The sequence below is a fragment of the Moschus berezovskii genome, chromosome 3, assembly GCF_049115385.1.
Source record: "Moschus berezovskii isolate FMDL1 chromosome 3, NW_MosBer_1.0, whole genome shotgun sequence".
NCBI lineage: Eukaryota > Metazoa > Chordata > Mammalia > Artiodactyla > Moschidae > Moschus > Moschus berezovskii.
Window position 1 is genome coordinate 57,233,480 of NC_142462.1, and position 18,365 is coordinate 57,251,844.

Consider the following 18,365-nt stretch of genomic DNA (forward strand, 5'->3'; position numbering starts at 1 on the left):
CACCTTATTTCCTTCATTCTCTTAAAGAATATTCCCAAAGAAGATTGCCTTTGTAAATCACTTGCACATGACTCCAGTCTCAGGCTCTGTTCTAGGGCCCCTGACCTGAAATAGTTGGTAGCAGACAGTGTACCTAAAAGCAGACTCCAAGATGCATTCCTGGAGGGGAATCATTTACGGTTCAGTGGCAACATGTGTTGATGACCCTTGTGGAGCAGCAGAGCCATTGCTAAAACTGTCATCTGGGGTGAACTGGGACAGGTAAAGAGGGAAGGGGAGGCACTGACATGAGCAATATTTCTGGCATCGACAGATATGGGTTTTAGGGACTGTGGGCCTGGATGGCTACTATTGGTTGTCACTGGTACATTTGATGAAGATGGAAGCCTGAGGGCAATTTACAGTCAAGTGTGAGAATCAGAAGGGCTTCTTGGCAGCATTTAAAGAGACTCTTGGGACTTCCCTGGTGGACCATGGTTAAGACCCTGCACTTCCAATGCAGGGGGCGTGGGTTTGATCCCTGGTTGGGGAACTAAGGTCCCACATGCTGCGCAGCACAACCAAAAATAAAATAAAGAGACTCTTATCTCTTTTAGTGAGAGGGTGGGAAAAATCCAAGACTAGGCATGATACTTAATTGGAAAAGTTGTGGAACTTCAGGGAAGGCTCACTTCTCAGCCTGGGTAAGTCACCTATGCCAAAGTAAGAGCCTCCCTTCGCAGGGAATCAGGGGGGTCTTGAGATATGAGTGATGCACGTGAGAACCATGTGCTCTGCAACAAGAGAAGCCACTGCAATGAGAATCCTGTGCACCACAGTTAGAGAGTAGCCCCTGCTTGCTGCAGCTAGAGAAAGCCTGTGCACAGCAATGAAAACCCAGTGCAGCCAAAAATAAATAAATGAAGTTTTAAAAAATCAATTGAAGAGCTTTTTAAAAAAGTGATCAAGTATGAACTGACAGAAAGCTGAACTGTTGGAATATACCTGCTTAGCAGTTGGCACTGATTCTATGATCTGCAGGGTTAGTGCTCTTATGGTAGGAAATGTCGAGTAAAAGCTTGAGAAATGCCCACCCTCCACTGCCCACTCCACACACCAACCCAAGACAGTTTTTTATTTGCAATAAAAACCAATATTGCAAATCAGAGGCGTCCTCAAAGCACCACTCTCAAGATTTGGTGGTTCCCCTATCACATCCACATTACAAATTTAATACAAATGTAACCAAATAGCAGCCCCACTTGCAGACATGATGATGGACGGAATATCATGACCAGAGTGTATCAACCCCAGAGTGTACAGTGATATGCAGCTGCTGAAATGAAAAGGAACAGAAACAATTTGTATTTGCTTGGGACGGGCAGCAGTGTATATTGTATATATTTAGTCTTGCCCCAAAGTTGTTAATTCTCTTGCTTGCTTAACAGCATAATCCAAAAGAATCTGGACCAACCAGATATTCTATAAAATATCATACCGATCCCCTATCTTGAAGGACAGTGAAGAGGATTCCTTGGTCTATGGCAATGTTATGTGGTCTCCCATAACACCGGTGAGAATCAGACACTCTATGGCCCTGGTCAGCGCCCCCACTCTCTGATGGCTCACAGAATGTCTGTTTCCCACAGTGTGGGAAAACACAACTTCCTCGGCCCAAAGGATCCACTTTACAGCAAAAGTCTATCAGTGGTCATGTGACTGTGGGATTCACTGTTCCTATACAAACCATGGCATCCAGAAGATGCTAACTTGAGATGGCAGTGGGATGGGGTCCCTAAAAGATCCATCAGCTCCACTGGCTTGGAAATGACATGCTATGAGATGGGGAAGTTTTCTTCTAGAGGCTGTTTAAAGAGTACATAAACCAATGGTCTTTATGTGATGCTATGTTCCCAGGAGGGAGAAAACACAGGTTTGGGAATGAAGTGGAAGTATCCAAATTCACTGTCATTTCCAGTGACCATGAATTTCTTGTGCTGGCAACTCCAGGCTCTACGGGATTAGATGTCTTCATTCTTGGGTAGGGACAAAGAATTCCACTACTTTAAAGCTGCTGGATGGTCACACTCCTGCATAGAGTGAGCTTAAGAAGCAAACGGGTAGAGTCAGCTTCATGGGCATATAGCCTGTGTAGCTGCATGGGACCCCATGCTGAGAAGGACCCCATGCTTGGTTTAATGCTCTGCTCTTATCATCTTGAAATAATTAAGATTTAAGAAGTTGTTTCCTTGTGCTCGCTTCGGCACCACATATACTAAAAAGAAGTTGTTTCCTAATGAAATGTTTGGGACAATGGAGCATTCACAAGGACAGAAGATATATACACAGTGTACGTCTGCCTTCTTGCTGCCTCATTTGCATGCAGGGCACACAATGCCCATGAGCATGGGATTCAAGTGGACCTACTATGCTTAGGCATTCAGTGAGACTCAGAGGTAGTACAAAGTCTGTTACATCTGTGACTAAGTAAGCAGGGGTGCCAACAGCTCCAAGAAGCTGTGTTTTCTGTTCCAACCAGAAATTTCTTTGAAAGCAGAAAGAAGGGAATGACATCCTAAGAAACACATTATTCATGTTACTTCCTTGTGTCAGCCAACTACTTACACTGAAAATGACAACTAGAAGGAAAAAGGACAATAGGCAACTCAGTTTCTTTTCCTTTCAGTCCCTCCTTACTCATCAATAAGCTGAAGGTGTTGTTGGTCAAACACACACTAAGACATGAAATAACAGCCGAGTTAGTTTTGTGCAGCATTCCCATTGTTCAAGGAAGAATAAAATATATATGCATGGTGATGATTTAGTCACTAAAGTGTGTCTGACTCTTTGCGACTCCATGGACTATAGCCTGCTAGGCTCCTCTGTCCATGGGATTTTCGAGGCAAGATTACTGGAGTGGGTTGCCATTTCCTTCCCCTATATATATACACATACATACATACATACATATATGACTCCAAAATAAAAATCGTGTAATTTCAATGATTATATGTATGAATTAAGTGCTCTTATGTTTGCAATTAAAATTGGCATTGCATGCTATGGAGATGAATAATTCACACTAATAATTAAAATTTTAAATATTTCTTTACTTAGAATGACATTAAATAGCATATAAAATATTGTGACAAGTTGAGAGACAGAGACTATGGAAGAAAGTAAATTTATATTTCACTGTCTTCAAGGGGCCCTTTCCCTATTTTTTATTTTGGCTGTGCATCATTCAGGATCTGTCATTCAGTTTCCCTGTCAGGGATCAAACCCACACACCCTGCAGTAGAAGGATGGAGTCCTAACTACTGGACTGCAAGGGGAGTCCCCCTAATTTCTCAGTTAGGCGGCTCTGCATTTAATTTCTATTTTTCCCTGGCCCTGCCCATGGGTCTGAGCCTGCCAGGAGTGAGCTGGAATTGATGCTGTTGGTGTACTGCCTGGTTCCCTTTATTGGACCACTCTATCGTGCCACCAGTTCCTGGGACTGTTAGCTGCTGTGTCTCTCCACTGCTCCCTTCTTTTGAGAACTGCCCTTGGCTGAAGGGAACTGCCTCACTTGGGAGGTGATCTGGGTCTGCCCTGGCAGTTTGCAGCCATGACTGCCTGACAGGAGAATACAAGAGGCCAGCCCTGAGGCCTCAGTGGAGGACGACTCTGTGGTGCAATGTGTGCTTCGGAGTTTCCCCAGGGAAGCAGGCAAAGCAGACTACCCTCGATGCCGTCCTTGCCTCACTGTCCCCCTCCCCAGCCTCCTGCCCTCCTTCCTGACAGGTTTCTCCTGATGAGCACCCCTTCAATAAAGCACATGCATTCAGATCTCTGTTGCAGGCTCTGTTTCTAGGGAACCCAACCTAAGACAGAGATTTAGGGTGTACGCATATGCACACACACAGTTATGTAAAAGTTTCACCAAAAAATATGCCCTTGCTTTATAGCCTTTTATTGTACTAAGTTGATCCAGTCAACTGATTTCATGACCTACTTACCAACAGGCATGACCTGCAGTTTGAAAATTACTGACCTATGGGACCCGAGAGATGGAAACAATTACTTATGTCCAGATGTTAGGGTAGTGACTGTCACAGAAAGACAAATTTGAATTAGGTCTTAAGGGATGACTACAAGTTTTCCAAGTGAGTAATACAGAAGTAGTTGTTTCGGGTGAGAGTCAGGAGAGGAGTCTGGGGCTGCTTCCAACAGTGTTTCTCAAAGTGCTTCCAGGGATCACTCATATTACTAGGGGTGCTTGGCAAACATGCAGGTTTCTTTTTTCCCCAAAAAGTATTTATTAAAAAAATCATTATGCCAAACATCTCAAATATCTAAATCTGATTGAAGATCACAAAACGTATCTATGTTTTCCTTAAGTCTCTGCAGGTTCCAAATTGAGCCTCACTGCTCTAGAGCAACACTGTCTAATTGAACTTCCTGCAATAATGAAAATGCTCCATATCTGCACTATTCAGTATAGCAGTCCAATGTGGCTGTGGAGTTACTTGAAAAACTATGCAGGTTTCATGACACTAGTCAGATCCTCCTATTCAGCATCTTAAGTGGAAGGCCCTAGCATCTGCATTCTAAACAAGTTCCCTGGGTGATACATCTGTGCAGTAAAATCGGGAAGTTCACTGATATGTACCACTGGGAACAAGAGCACTCCCAACCCTTCTTTTTCAGGTGGACTTCAGATTGAGATGCCTGGAGTCAGAGAGGGCTTTATGGACAGGTGGCAGGGGACAGAGACAAGCAGAAGAGCAAAACTGCTTTGATGTTTTCATGGGCCTGAACGGAGGGCCGCCACTCCTGAAGCCTTCTCTGATCCTCTCGGCTGGAGGTGGTTTTCCTTAAGGGAGATTCGTAACATGTTTTGTGTACCTCTTCACACATCCCACCCTGAAATGCATTCATTATTTGTGTACACGCCTCATTTCTTCCACAAAAATCTCAAGGGCACGCTCTATGTCTAGGTATTTCTGTTTTCATTCTTTCAATCAAGAAAGTCTCTTAGGCATAAAGAACTGTTTAAAGTGCTGGTTGTACGAACAGGACAGCCAACATCTGCTTTCTTTTGCTTTTCCAACATGTTCCTTCATGCAAACACACAGGAATGCTCGGTAAAGACCCTGGAATAATGAATGAACAAATAGACCTAAAGTTATCCCGCCTTCAATTAAATAGTAGTTGAATGGCAACAAGGTTTTCTGGTCTCCTCTAGCCTGCAGAAACTATTGGAGGCAGGGCCCTGAGGAGACAGCATTACCCTGACACTCATACCAGCACTGATCAACTATAGCCATTTCAGAATCAAGAGCATAGTCACACAGCATCCTCAGGGACACCAACATGTCATTTGTCTTCAACTAGGAAGACAGCCATTTCTCAGCACTGTACCTCTCCTTTTTAAAAAGACAAGAAAATATGAATGCACAGTCTGACTCTTCAATTCTCCAGAATCTTACTTTCCCAAAGTTTTCACTCTGTAGAGAAATAAAGCTAACGAAGTTTTCCCCAGAAGCTCTAGTTACTTTGAGTGTGCTTCTTCCTTTCCTTCACTCTATTCTTGAGGATAATAAGAGCTTAGAGTGACTGAGCACTTACATTAGCTGGCATAGTTCTAAGTGCATTACCCAGGTTATTTGCTTCCAGCAGAATAGACAATAACCCTTAAGAAATGGTTTACTTCATTCTGTTCATCTGCTTGTATGCTTTGCTGATTTTTTCTCAGTATTATATTTCCTTTGTCAATTATGAAATCATATCCTTGTTGCCGGAAATACATATCGCATGTAGGCAAAGCTGTTGCTAATATCTTAAAAAGAAAAGAAATGGTAGTTTAAGTAATGAACAACAGTTTCAATTTTACCATAGTATAAGAGTTTCAGATTCTACCATAATTCAAAAGGGAATCATGATTCTCACTTAATAGCCTCGGGAGGAAGTCATGGAGGCAGCTTAAAATTTTTTGTTTCTCTGTGAAAATGTGAAATTTTAGGTGGCTATAAGGCTATGTGTTTTCTTTTCAAGGGCTATTATACTAGTGTAATTCTAAACTTTGAAAACATTTCTTCTTTGCTATTGGTTTTATGGTGTTTTGAACATTAACAATATGCATGATATACCAATTCAAAGATTTACTAGATGTTGTAATTTTGACACCTCCAGACAGTTCTCATGGTCTGTAAAATTTGGCTTTAAATGTTTCCATAAGAGATTATATCAGGACAGCAAAATTCCACCAACCAAACTAAAACAGCAGAATTGTATCTATGCAACTGCAGTTTCCTTAAAATCCTGGGTTTTGTGGGACTCACTTTTATATTATCTCCTAGTCATTCAGTTGTCTACACAGTTAGAATCTCCAATTGTTCATTTCCAAGTTTTCACTGTACCCTGGATATTAATCACTCAGCTGTATCCGACTCTTTCTGACTTCAAGGACTGTAGCCTGCCAGGCTCCTCTGTCCATGGAATTCTCCAGGCAAAAATACTGGAGAGTGCAGCCATTCCCTTCTCCAAGGAATCTTCCCAAGCCAGGGCTCAAACCTGGGTCTCCTGCATTGCAGGCAGATTCTTTACTGTCTGAGCCACCAGGGAAGCCCCTATATATTTGCTTGATGTTTCACTGTTAGTTTTACAGACAAAGTTTTTAATTTCACAGATGCTCTGGTTGTTCATTGTGAGTGGGAAGCCCTGAGCCCTCTATTTTAGTGCTCACTGTTCAGACTCTTGACCAGGCTGTTCAGTCAGCTCCTTTGGACAGGACCCACAGGATTACGTTTATTTGTTCTCTTCATTTTTTCCCCTCACTAATTATGTTCATCTTACAACGCAAAATCATAAACTATTTTACTAATTTTACACAGAAAACATATTATGGAATACTATATTAAATGCCATACTATGTTAAATTCAATCAATATTAACTTTTGTGGCCACATTTAATTTCTATAAGAAAACAAGTCAGGTGCTTCCCAAACTGTGTACAAATCACCTGGGGATCTTGCTAACATGCAGACTGGATTCAGTAGGTCTAGATAGGGGCTGAGAGTCTCCAAGTCTAATGAATCCACAAATGATGCCACTATTATTAGTCCGCACACCATATTTTGAGTAGCAAGGATGTTTCCATGGACTGAATGCTTGTGTCCCCCTGCTAAATTCCTATGTTGAAATAAAATCCCCATTGTGATGGTCTTAGGAGGTGGGGTTCTGGGAGGTGATTAGGTCATGAAGGCAGAGTCCTCATTAATGGGATTAGTGCCCTTAAAAAAGACGCCTGAGAGAAATCCCTTGTTATGTGAGGACTTAGTGAGAAGACAGCCATCTAAGAAGCAGGAAGTGGGCCTCAGACATTGAATCGGTAGGGACCAAGACCTTGGACTTCCCAGCCTTCAGAACTGTGAGAAATAAGTTCATGTTGTTTATAAGCCATCTGGTCTATGGTATTTTTAGCAGCCCGCACAGACTAAGAAAGATTAGATAGACGGGTAGGTAGATATGGATGGATAGACAGATGTAGATATATAGGTATCTTTTTGAAGACCTATCAAGAAAGTTAATTGTCATTCTTCTTAGCTCTCCAATTTGAGTATTAAAACAATTACTTGTAAGATGGGTTTGGATTCATGTCCCTGTGTGTCTCCATTTTCTATCCTCTCTCTTCTCCCTGAACCTGGCCCCTTCTCCATCCCTGTCTGGACATCTGCAGATGGTGCTGTTCCAAACTAGGCTCTGCTCCTGCTGGATGGTGTCTATGAGGACACAGAGAACAGTCTTCATCACATCATTCCTTTGCTCAGGAAGATTCAAAATTTAGCCTCTTTAATGGTGGTGGTTTAGCTGCTAAGTTGTGTTCGACTCTTGCAACACCATGGACTGTAGTGCACCAGGCTTCTCTGTCTGTGGGATTTTCCAGTCAAGAATACTGGAGTGGGTTGTCATTTCCTTCTCCAGGGGATCATCCCGACCCAGGGATCAAACTCGAGTCTTCTGCATTGAAGGCAGACTCTTTACTACTGAGCCACCAGGGAAGCCCAGCTTCTTTAATAGGAAGATCTAATTTTTTTATCTTCCAGTACTTCTTCTCTATGTGAACTTTCTGTTCTACCTGTGAATATACCTGCATTGTTTCTCCTCTGAGTTATTACTTGGAACTTTTCTGGCTGGACTGTCTTCTCCCCTAGAGTCCACCAGTGGAAACAATTAGTTTCAAGTCTCAGTCCAGATGATTGTACCTGTGTGTTAAGTCCACTCATAAAGGTTCAGTCACGGCTCTAAAATCCTGAAGCACTTATGGACTCTTCTTGTTTTACGGCACTGTCCCTATCTTGAGCTATTTATGAAAAGAATTCAGTTCAGTTCAGTTGCTCAGTTGTGTCTGACTCTTTGCGACCCCATGAATCACAGCACGCCAGGCCTCCCTGTCCATCACCAACTCCTGGAGTTCACTCAAACTCATGTCCACAGAGTCGGTGATGCCATCCAGCCATCTCATTCTCTGTCATCCCCTTCTCCTCCCGCCCCCAACCCCTCCCAGCATCAGAGTGTTTTCCAGTGAGTTAATTCTTCACATGAGGTGGCCAAAGTATTGGGGTTTCAGCTTTAGCATCAGTCCTTCCAATCAACACCCAGGACTGATCTCCTTTAGAATGGACTGGTTGGATCTCCTTGCAGTCCAAGGGACTCTCAAGAGTCTTCTCCAGCACCACGGTTCAAAAGCATCAATTCTTCATTGCTCAGCTTTCTTCACAGTCCAACTCTCACATCCATACATGACCACTGGAAAAACCATAGCCTTGACTAGACGGACCTTGGTCGGCAAAGTAATGTCTCTGCTTTTTAATATACTATCTAGGTTGGTCATAACTTTCCTTCCAAGGAGTAAGCATCTTTTAATTTCATGGCTGCAATCAGCATCTGCAGTGATTTTGGAGCCCCCCAAAATAAAGTCTGACACTGTTTCCTCTGTTTCCCCATCTATTTCCCATGAAGTGATGGGACCAGATGCTATGATCTTCGTTTTCTGAGTGTTGAGCTTCAAGCCAAACTTTTCACTCTCTTCTTTCACTTTCATCCAGAGGCCTTTGAGTTCCTCTTCACTTTCTGCCATAAGGGTGAAAAGAATTAGCTGTGGTAAAAACTTCTGGAGGGCAGAGACCTTAACTAATCCCTTTCTATGCCAATCAGCCTGGGTCTCAGCATTATGCGCCTGGCTATAAACTGGGGTTCTTGTGACACTTTCCTTGGGTTTGATCATTTGTTAGAATGACTCACAGAGCTCAGAGAATCACTTATTTATGCTTACTGGATTTTCTGTATAATAAAGGACATGACGAAAGGATATAGATGAACAGTCAGATGAACATGTACATAGGGTGAGGACTGGAAGAAACCCAGACACAGGAGCTTCTGTCCCCTTGGAGGTGGGCTGTACCACCCCCAGCACACCCATGTGGCCACCAACCTGGATGTTCTCTGAAACCAATACTTGCGGGAATTGTATGGAGGCTTCAGCCCACAGACATGATGGATCGTTACCTCAATCTCCCTCACCTCATCCCTTCCTGGAGGATGGGGTGTGGGGCTAAAAATTTCAAGTGTCTAATACTTCCTGGTGACCAACCACTGACCTGAAGCCATCCAGAGTTACCTCATCAGGACAAATGACACTCCTCTCACCCAGGAAAGTCCAAAGGATTTAGTAGTTCTGTGTCAGCAGCTAGGGTCAAAGACCAAACATTAGAACAAAGGATGCTCCTAGTGCTCTTATCAGAGAAGGCAATGGCAAGCCACTCCAGTACGCTTGCCTGGAAAATCCCATGGATGGAGGAGCCTGGTGGGCTGCAGTCCATGGGGTCACATAGAGTCGGACACGACTGAGCAACTTCACTTTCACTTTTCACTTTCATGCATTGGAGAAGGAAATGGCAACCCACTGCAGTGTTCTTGCCTGGAGAATACCAGGGATGGTGGAGCATGGTGGGCTGCCGTCTATGGGGTCACATAGAGTCGGACATGACTGAAGTGATTTAACAGCAGCAGTGCTCTTATCCCTTAGACAAGCTCAAAGGTTCTAGGAGCTCTGGGCTGGGAACCAGGGATCAAGATCATTAGGTATATTTTTTCTATTATTTCATGATAGTTGGCGTCTAAATATCAATATTCCCTTCCCAATTTTTTTTTTTTCCTTTCAGTTACCCTCATAAACCTGCAACACTAAAAACCATGAAGAAGAATGCAGACATAGGATTGTTTTATCTTGACTCTACCCACCACAGTGCTGAATTGAGGTCAGGACAGTGCAAGCCTTCTCTTCCTGCCCCAATTTCAGTCAGTCAAAGAGCAAATTCCAAGCCTCTTCAGGAGTATTTTCATCCCTCCCACCAGTCATGTCCCAATTAGGAAGAGATCTCAGGAAATGACTTAGTCCCTGGAACCTGGAATGAGTTCCCAGTTTTCCATCCAAATCCTGCTTCTAGAATCAGCTTTCCTATGCCTTCTCCCCTTGAAGTCATTCACCTCACATTACCTTTTCCTGTGTCAGAGTCCTGCCTGTGGCTGGAGTCACAGCCATGTGAGTGCTATCAGAGTCTAACTTTCTCTGTTGGGTTCGGATGCTTGTGCTTGCCCCCCTCATAAGACTTTGAGATAAATATTTTTAGGGAGCATCCCCCATAGGATTGTGACTTGTAGGTAATGAATGGGACCAAGGGGCGTTTTCAATCACACACCCCTACGACCAGCACTGAGGACTGCTAATCCAAGATCAGCTTCAGGAGGTTGGTGAGCACATCTTACACTTGGATTGGTGGAAGATTCATTCATTCAGTAGCCGAGATTCAGGCTTTCCATTATGCACCAATCACAGTGCTCTGCACTAGAGCAACAGTGGTGATGGGATAATACACACCCTCCCTTTCCTCTTACGGTTGATAGTTCATCAGGCAGACAGACCAGGAAATGCTCAGTAAACATTCCCTGTCTGACGGGCACCTTGAAAGAGCAAGAGTCAAGTCTGTGTCATCACAGCTTAATCCAATTCACACTTCTGTGCCAGCCTCTGTGTTGGAATGGGGCTATAAAAATAAAAAAGGATGCAAACTCTGCCCTTAAGACTTTATAGAATCTGCAATTCCGTAATAGAATCAACTCTGCTCTGTGTCTGGGCAAAACCACTCTCTTCCGGGTACCTTGCCCACAATCTCAAGGGTGTGCTTTATGTATTTACCTACACACCACCAGATGAAGTCTGTAAGGAAAGTCAGTGAAATACAAACCAAAGGGGCCAGTCCCTGAAGCGATGTGGCTTCCTCCACCTCGTAGAGGCAGAAATTCAAAGGAGCGAAGAAATAGCCAGGCGCCGGCTCAGTGCAGCTGTGACCTGCGACGTGGGGGTGACAATCACACTGCCCATTCTTGGGTGAGCACCGGTGGGGAAACAAACCCACCTCGTGAAAAAAAAAGTGGAGGTGGGTGGCAAGTGTAAGATAAGGGCCTAGAGGTGCTGGGGTAAGTGCCCTCTGGCTTTGAGTCCATTCTTTGAATCCATCAATTAGTCATCCTGGGGAAGATGTGGAGAGGCAATGGGATATACAGGTTCGGTGTTTTTATTAACTTTTTATTTTGTATTGGAGTATAGTTGATTAACAATGCTGTTCTAGTTTCAAGTGTACAGCAAAATGATTCAGCTATACATATACAAGTATCTATTCTTTTTCAAATTCTTTTCCTGTTTAGGTTATTATATAATATTGAGTATAGTTCCCTGTGCTATACACTAGATTCTTACTCTTTATCCATTTTAAATACAGCAGTATGTTCCTGTCAATCCCAAACTTCCCATCTATCCCTCCCCTAACCATTCTCCCCTCATGGTAACCATAAGTTCATTCTCTCAGTTCTACAGGTCTGATCTCGACAAACCAACCCAGATCCATGAGACCCTGGTCACCACTTCTGTCCTCAGTGGCTCTCTGCTTCTCCTCTAAAAACTGCACAAAGGAGAATGCTGGACTTCTCTTTACACGCTGACAAAAAGTTGGTGTTTTAGGTGGGTCAAGTCATAGATGTGCAGTGATATTTCCCATCACCTTGGGATTCCCAAGGAACAGAACCATTTTTTCAGCCTCAGAAATACCTGAAGTGAAAGAAATCAAGTGGGCTATCTTTACTGTCTCGAGATTGCTGCATTTCAATGCCCTTTGCCTGCCATGGAATGACTTCACTTCTGACTATCAGCATGTCCTAACAAGTGTGCTTTTACTTATTTTATGGAAATGGGACTGAGGAATACTGCCACAAAACGCACTCATTTTACTGACTTACATGTTGGAATAAGCACCTCCAATATCACAGTCGCAGGGAGAACATCCATGGAGGTGATTTTCTAGTCCCCAGTATCCAACCTACAAACAGAAAATGCTCAGTTGATTCCAGTTGTGAAGATACCTGCTTCTCTGAAGTATGGCATTAATATTAAAAGCACTGCAAGTCAATTGTCAACAGTAAACACTCATGGGGCCTGACCAATCACACAGCAGCTTGCTTGCCTATATCCTTGATAATGATCTTCTAAAGGTAAATGTCTCCTATTCCCAGGACTCGAATGAAGAGGATAGGTAGGTTGTCTATGTATTGCTTCGAATGGAATTGCAATGGATTTTCAATAAGGACCTACTACATAGCACAGGGAAGTCTATCCAATATTCTGTAAAAACCTAAATGAGAAAACAATCTGAAAAAGAATAGATATAGGTATAACTGAATCACTTTGCTGTATACCTAAAATACAACATTGTAAATCAACTATATTGCAATTAAAAAAAAAGAAAAGAAATGCAATAGAAACCTCACAGTTCCTCTGACAGCACCAATTTTAGCTTCAAGCTGGGTTGTTTAAGGCCAGTCAGGAGAAATTCTTCAACTAGCCTACTTGCAACTGTTTGCATAAAACCAATGGAGTCCCTTACTATAAAACCCCTAGGGATTTTTACTTCCACACTACAGCAATGTTTGTGAGTTAAAAAAAAAAAAAATTATTTAGCTGATAGTGAGATCTTGTATGAATTATCACCGTTCAGTAGAATCGCTTACTTATAAATAATTGTTTTGGCATAACAAACTCTCCCCATGTGAGAGATCCAACTCTCTTCCAGACTTTTCTCATCATTGCAACATCTTGACCTTTATTCGATATAAACAGCTGGTGAGATACAAACAACTACCTCTCAATTCTGACGTTTACTATAAACGACTCAGAAAAAGACTCCCCTGCTCAAATATCTATTAAGCTTAGGTGAAATTAAGATCTAGGTTGGCATGCAATTCTCATTTGAAATGGGTTTGTTAGGTATCCATATTTTTTGTTCAGTTCAGTCGCTCAGTCCTGTTATCTTGGTACAATTTTATGCCCAGTTTTACTCAAACAGATTTATTTTAAACATTAAAAGTTGACACAATTTGTTACATAACACAGCTAAGGGCTTTTGAAATTTTTTTCCCCCAAACCAAACTTCAGTTTAGGCAAAAGCAATGTGAACTGAGCTGCTTTACTGAGGCTGGGGTTGTGAGAACCCCTGCGAGGCAGCATATCCTGTAATGCTGCCCCCAGCGAACCATCGATAGATCTGCATGGGGTACAAAGCAGATGCCTTGGCTCAGCCATGATGGGTAAGATTCCCCAATAGTGGCCCCTGCTCAGTTATTTTCCTTTTGCAAGAACAATGGCAGTTAACTAGCTAAGAAAAACAGCCAGCCCGAGTCTAAGGTTTGTCTGGAATGATCTGATGTGGTGTCTCCGTTGACCTATTCATTAGCTCTACACTTATTTTGTGTTGCCCATTCATGGTTATGGAACTTGGCACAGCTCACCTTCCAACATGAAACTTCTAGATTACCTGCCCTGTGGTAGAGTTCCCTTTTCATAATTTTCTCCCCGCTTTCTTTTCCCTCCTCCTCTGCCTAATCCCCATGTGTTTTCAGTAAAGCGATTTACAATATTAGCACAAACTATGTTGTAACAGACATATGTTTCTTATTTATCAGCTACATTTCTTCAGACACATCAAGGTCACTGTTCTTTTATTAGGTTAAGTTTTTTTTTGTTTGTTTTTTCTTTCTAAAATGTCACAGTGGGCTGCCAAGCTTGGAAGACAAAGGAAAGAGATCGGTTTTTAACTCTCTAAATGCAAGACACATTTCTTATAGCGGGAACACATTTTATTTTACTAATTTGTGACATACATGCTCATGTGTGTAGTAGAGTCTGTGAAAAATCCAAGGGTTTATTTCCCACAGGAATCTACAATACATTTAAACTTGATTTTTTTTTTTAATTACCTCATCCAAAAATAATTTCAGGCAAGGAGTGGTAAGGGTGGGAAACTGACCGTATATTAAAAGACTCCATGATCTGGTGGCCTTAAGGGGTGGGGGGGGGTGGGGCGACAGCAAATAAGTGCTCTTACACTCTATTGCTTGCACTTTCAGGAGAAGAGTAGATAAAACTATTGTCTGGGTGGGTTCAGATCCATTGGGTAAATGTTGTGCTGGCAAATGTTTAACAGCTAGCTTTCTGCAGAAAGATAGGGGCTGATTTCCAGTGTTTGCTGACTTCTGCAGTGTAAATACTTTTACCACAGGAGTACTGAAATACAACAGGGCAAGGAAAGTGGTCAACAAGACCAAGTCTCTTCTAGGCAATGGCAGTAGAAGACCACGTCACTCCCGAAAGCGGGGGGTTTTGTGCTCAGTCATGTCCGACTCTTTGTAACCCCGTCAGGCTCCTCTGTCCCTGGGGATTCTCCAGGCAAGATTACTGGACTGGATTGCCATGCCTTCCTCCAGGGGATCTTCCCAACCCAGGGATCAAACCCAGGCCTCCCACATTGCAGGTGGATTCTTTTGCCGTCTGAGCCACCAGGGAAGCCCCCCTAAAAGGGGAATCAGAGGCAAATAATACAGTGCATTCTTCACAGTGTAGTCCAGTAGCAAACGACTGACACGAGCATTGGCCTGTATCCACATCACAGGTCAAGAGCGGCAGACTCCCAAGGGGGTGACAGTCGCAGGCTGAAAGCACATCGTACATAGTTATTCTCATTTTGACTTCTTCACACTGGTAAACCTTATTAGCTTACGCTGAGCAAAACATGGCCCCGAGAACCCTGAGCAGCCTGCCCAGCCATGTTCACTGTCTGCCTGGTCATATCACTATTGTACTTCATTCAACTTTCCCCAGGAAAACCAATGCCAGACACTTTCAGAGCCCTCATGTGGTTCTACTGGGTGCCAATTAGGAGGAGACAAGAGGTCATGCATGTTGGGTAGTGGAGCACAGTTCTCCTAAGTGATCCTGGCTGGATCAAGTGACTAGGGGCAAGGGTTTCTAAGCATCATGGTTATTACTAATGCCTCCCTCTCTGGCAGATGCCATCTATTATAATCCTTTCTCTCCTCTTTTTTAGCGCCTCTTTACTTTTTCTCTTTTTTATTCTCTCTTTCTCCTCTTTCTCTTCCACTCATAGGAGTTGCTGAGTTCTGTTTATGTTGTGAAGGCTAAGAAATTGGGCAACCAGAGCAAGATAGGTGTTTTCTCTGCTGAATCTGCCACAGAAAAAGCTAATGTGCTTAGAAACAGCCCAAATGTCCTTCAACTGATGAGTGGATAAATAGTGGTATATCCAAATGATGGATTATTATTTAGCAACGAAAAGATATGAAGTTGCTACAACATGGATAAACCTTGAAAACATTGTGGTAAGCAAGAAAAGCCAGACACAAAACACCACACATTATATGATTCCCCTTTCTGAAAAGTCCACAATAGGCAAATCTATAGAAACAGAAGCATCACTAACTCAATGGACGTAAATTTGAGCAAACTCTGGGAAACAGTGGAGGACAGAGGAGACTGGCATGCTACAGTCCATGGGGTCAGAGTCAGACATGACTTAGTGACCAAACAACATAGAAACATAAAGTAGATTAGTGCCTGACTAGAACTGATGCTTCTGAACTGTGGTGCTGGAGAAGACTCTTGAGAGTCCCTTGGACTGCAAGGAGATCCAATCAGTCCATTCTAAAGGAGATCAAATCCTGGGTGTTCATTGGAAGGACTGATGCTAAAGCTGAAACTCCAATACTCTGGCCACCTCATGCGACGAGTTGACTCACTGGAAAAAGACTCTGATGCTGGGAAGGATTGGGGGTGGGAGGAGAAGGGGACGACAGAGGATGAGATGGCTGGATGGCATCACCGACTCGATGGACATGAGTTTGAGTGAACTCCGGGAGTTGGTGATGGACAGGGAGGCCTGGCGTGCTGTGATTCATGGGGTCACAAAGAGTCGGACACGACTGAGCAACTGAACTGAACTGAGGGCTGGTGGGATGGGAGGTGGTAGCTAGAGTGTTTCTTTTCTCCTTTATAGTAAAATATGTATAACATAAACTTTACCATCTTCACCATTTTAAAGTATACAGTTCAATAATGTTATGGACACTAACACTGTTGGGCAAGCAATCTCCAGAACTCTTCATCTTGCAAAACTGAAACGCTGTATCATTAAATACCATCTCTCTATTCCTCCTCCCTCCCCCAAGTCCTTGGCAACCACCAGTCTATGCTCTGTTTCTATGGATTTCACTTAACAAAATGTTTTCAAGGTTCATCCATGTTGTAGGATGGATCAGGATTTCCCTTCTATTTAAGGCTGCCTCATGCGAAGAGTTGACTCATTGGAAAAGACTCTGATGCTGGGAGGGATTGGGGGCAGGAGGAGAAGGGGACGACAGAGAATGAGATGGCTGGATGGCATCACCAACGTGATGGAGGTGAGTTTGAGTGAACTCCGGGAGTTGGTGATGGACAGGGAGGCCTGGCGTGCTGTGATTCATGGGGTCACAAAGAGTCGGACATGACTGAGCGACTGAACTGAATATTCCATCATGCATACATACCACATTTTGCTTATCCAATCATTCATCAATGGATGCCTGGGTTGCTCCCACCTTTTGACTGTTGTGAATAGTACTTCTATTAACATGGGCATGCAAATCATCTTTAAGATGCTGCTTTCAATTTTGAGGGTATATAACCAGAAATAAGAGTATGGGGTTTCTTTAAGGTAATGAAAATGTTCTAAAATTGATTGTAGTGATGGTTACACATTCTGAATGTACTACAAATCACTGAATTGTATACTTTAAAAAGTGAATTGTATGGCATGTGAATTATATGTAACTAAATCTTTGACAAAAGGAAAATCAAACCAAAAACCAGTGTTTGGCCCATTTCTTGGAGGGCATAATGTTAGTCAGGGAAGCAGGGGAAGGGCCTGGAGTACCGAGAGGTATACTGGGAAACTGACTGAGCTATATGATTAATTACCCTGAAATTAAATTTTACATCAAATCCAAAAAGAAGAGCATTTAAAAAACAGAATGATTCATCATGCTGCTTTCTAAACATGCAAATAATCTACAGTTCCTTATATGGGTATAACACAGAGCATGACACTGTGATCAAAGGGAAATAATTAACCCAGACTCTCTGAGGAATCAGCAGCTCTCTGAGACTCCAGGCAGCCTTAAATTTCTGTGATCCTAGAGCCAAGGGGCTTCCCATTTAGCCCTCAAAAACTCTGCAGTTATTTCTATTTTCCCATGACTCCTTCCTTGCTTCTTTTTTCCCCCAATTGAAAATTGCCTAAGAAGTCATCAATCTATGCAAAAATGCACAATGTAATTTAACAAATTTGTAGAGTGGAATCCTGGTGGAGGATTTTCTTAATTTAAAGGTTTCATAAATGTATTAAATTTCTTGGCAGTTATCCTGCGTTTGCTCCAGCAGTGAAAATGTGAGCGCCCCCTGCTGGTTCTTGATGATAAACTCAGCAAACCACCTAAAATAGTTCTCCACTAACTCACTAAAGTGAAAGAGGAGAGTGAAAAGGTTGGCTTGAAGCTCAACATTCAGAAAACAAAGATCATGGCATCTGGTCCCATCGCTTCATGGAAAATAGATGGAAAAACAGTGGAAACAGTGTCAGACTTTATTTTTTGGGCTCCAAAATCACTGCAGATGCTGATTGCAGCCATGAAATTAAAAGACGCTTACTCCTTGGAAGGAAAGTTATGACCAACCTTGATAATATGTCAAAAAGCAGAGACATTACTTTGCCAACAAAGGTCCATCTAGTCAAGGCTATGGTTTTTCCCGTGGTCATGTATGGATGTGAGAGTTGGACTGTGAAGAAAGCTGATCGCTGAAGAATTGATGCTTTTGAACTGTGGTGTTGGAGAAGACTCTTGAGAGTCCCTTGGACTGCAAGGAGATCCAACCAGTCCATTCTAAAGGAGATTGGTCCTGG

At 42.8% G+C, this 18,365-nt stretch overlaps 1 protein-coding gene across 1 annotated transcript in view; it reads right to left on the minus strand.

Moving 5' to 3' along the window:
- The window catches only part of LAMB4 (laminin subunit beta 4), a 121,479-nt gene that overhangs the window by 65,758 nt on the left and 37,356 nt on the right, over nt 1–18,365 (minus strand). Inside the window, 3 exon segments of the mRNA XM_088834345.1 lie at nt 11,271–11,423; nt 12,321–12,398; nt 14,954–15,063. Of these exon segments, the coding sequence (XP_088690471.1) occupies nt 11,271–11,423; nt 12,321–12,398; nt 14,954–15,063 (341 nt within the window).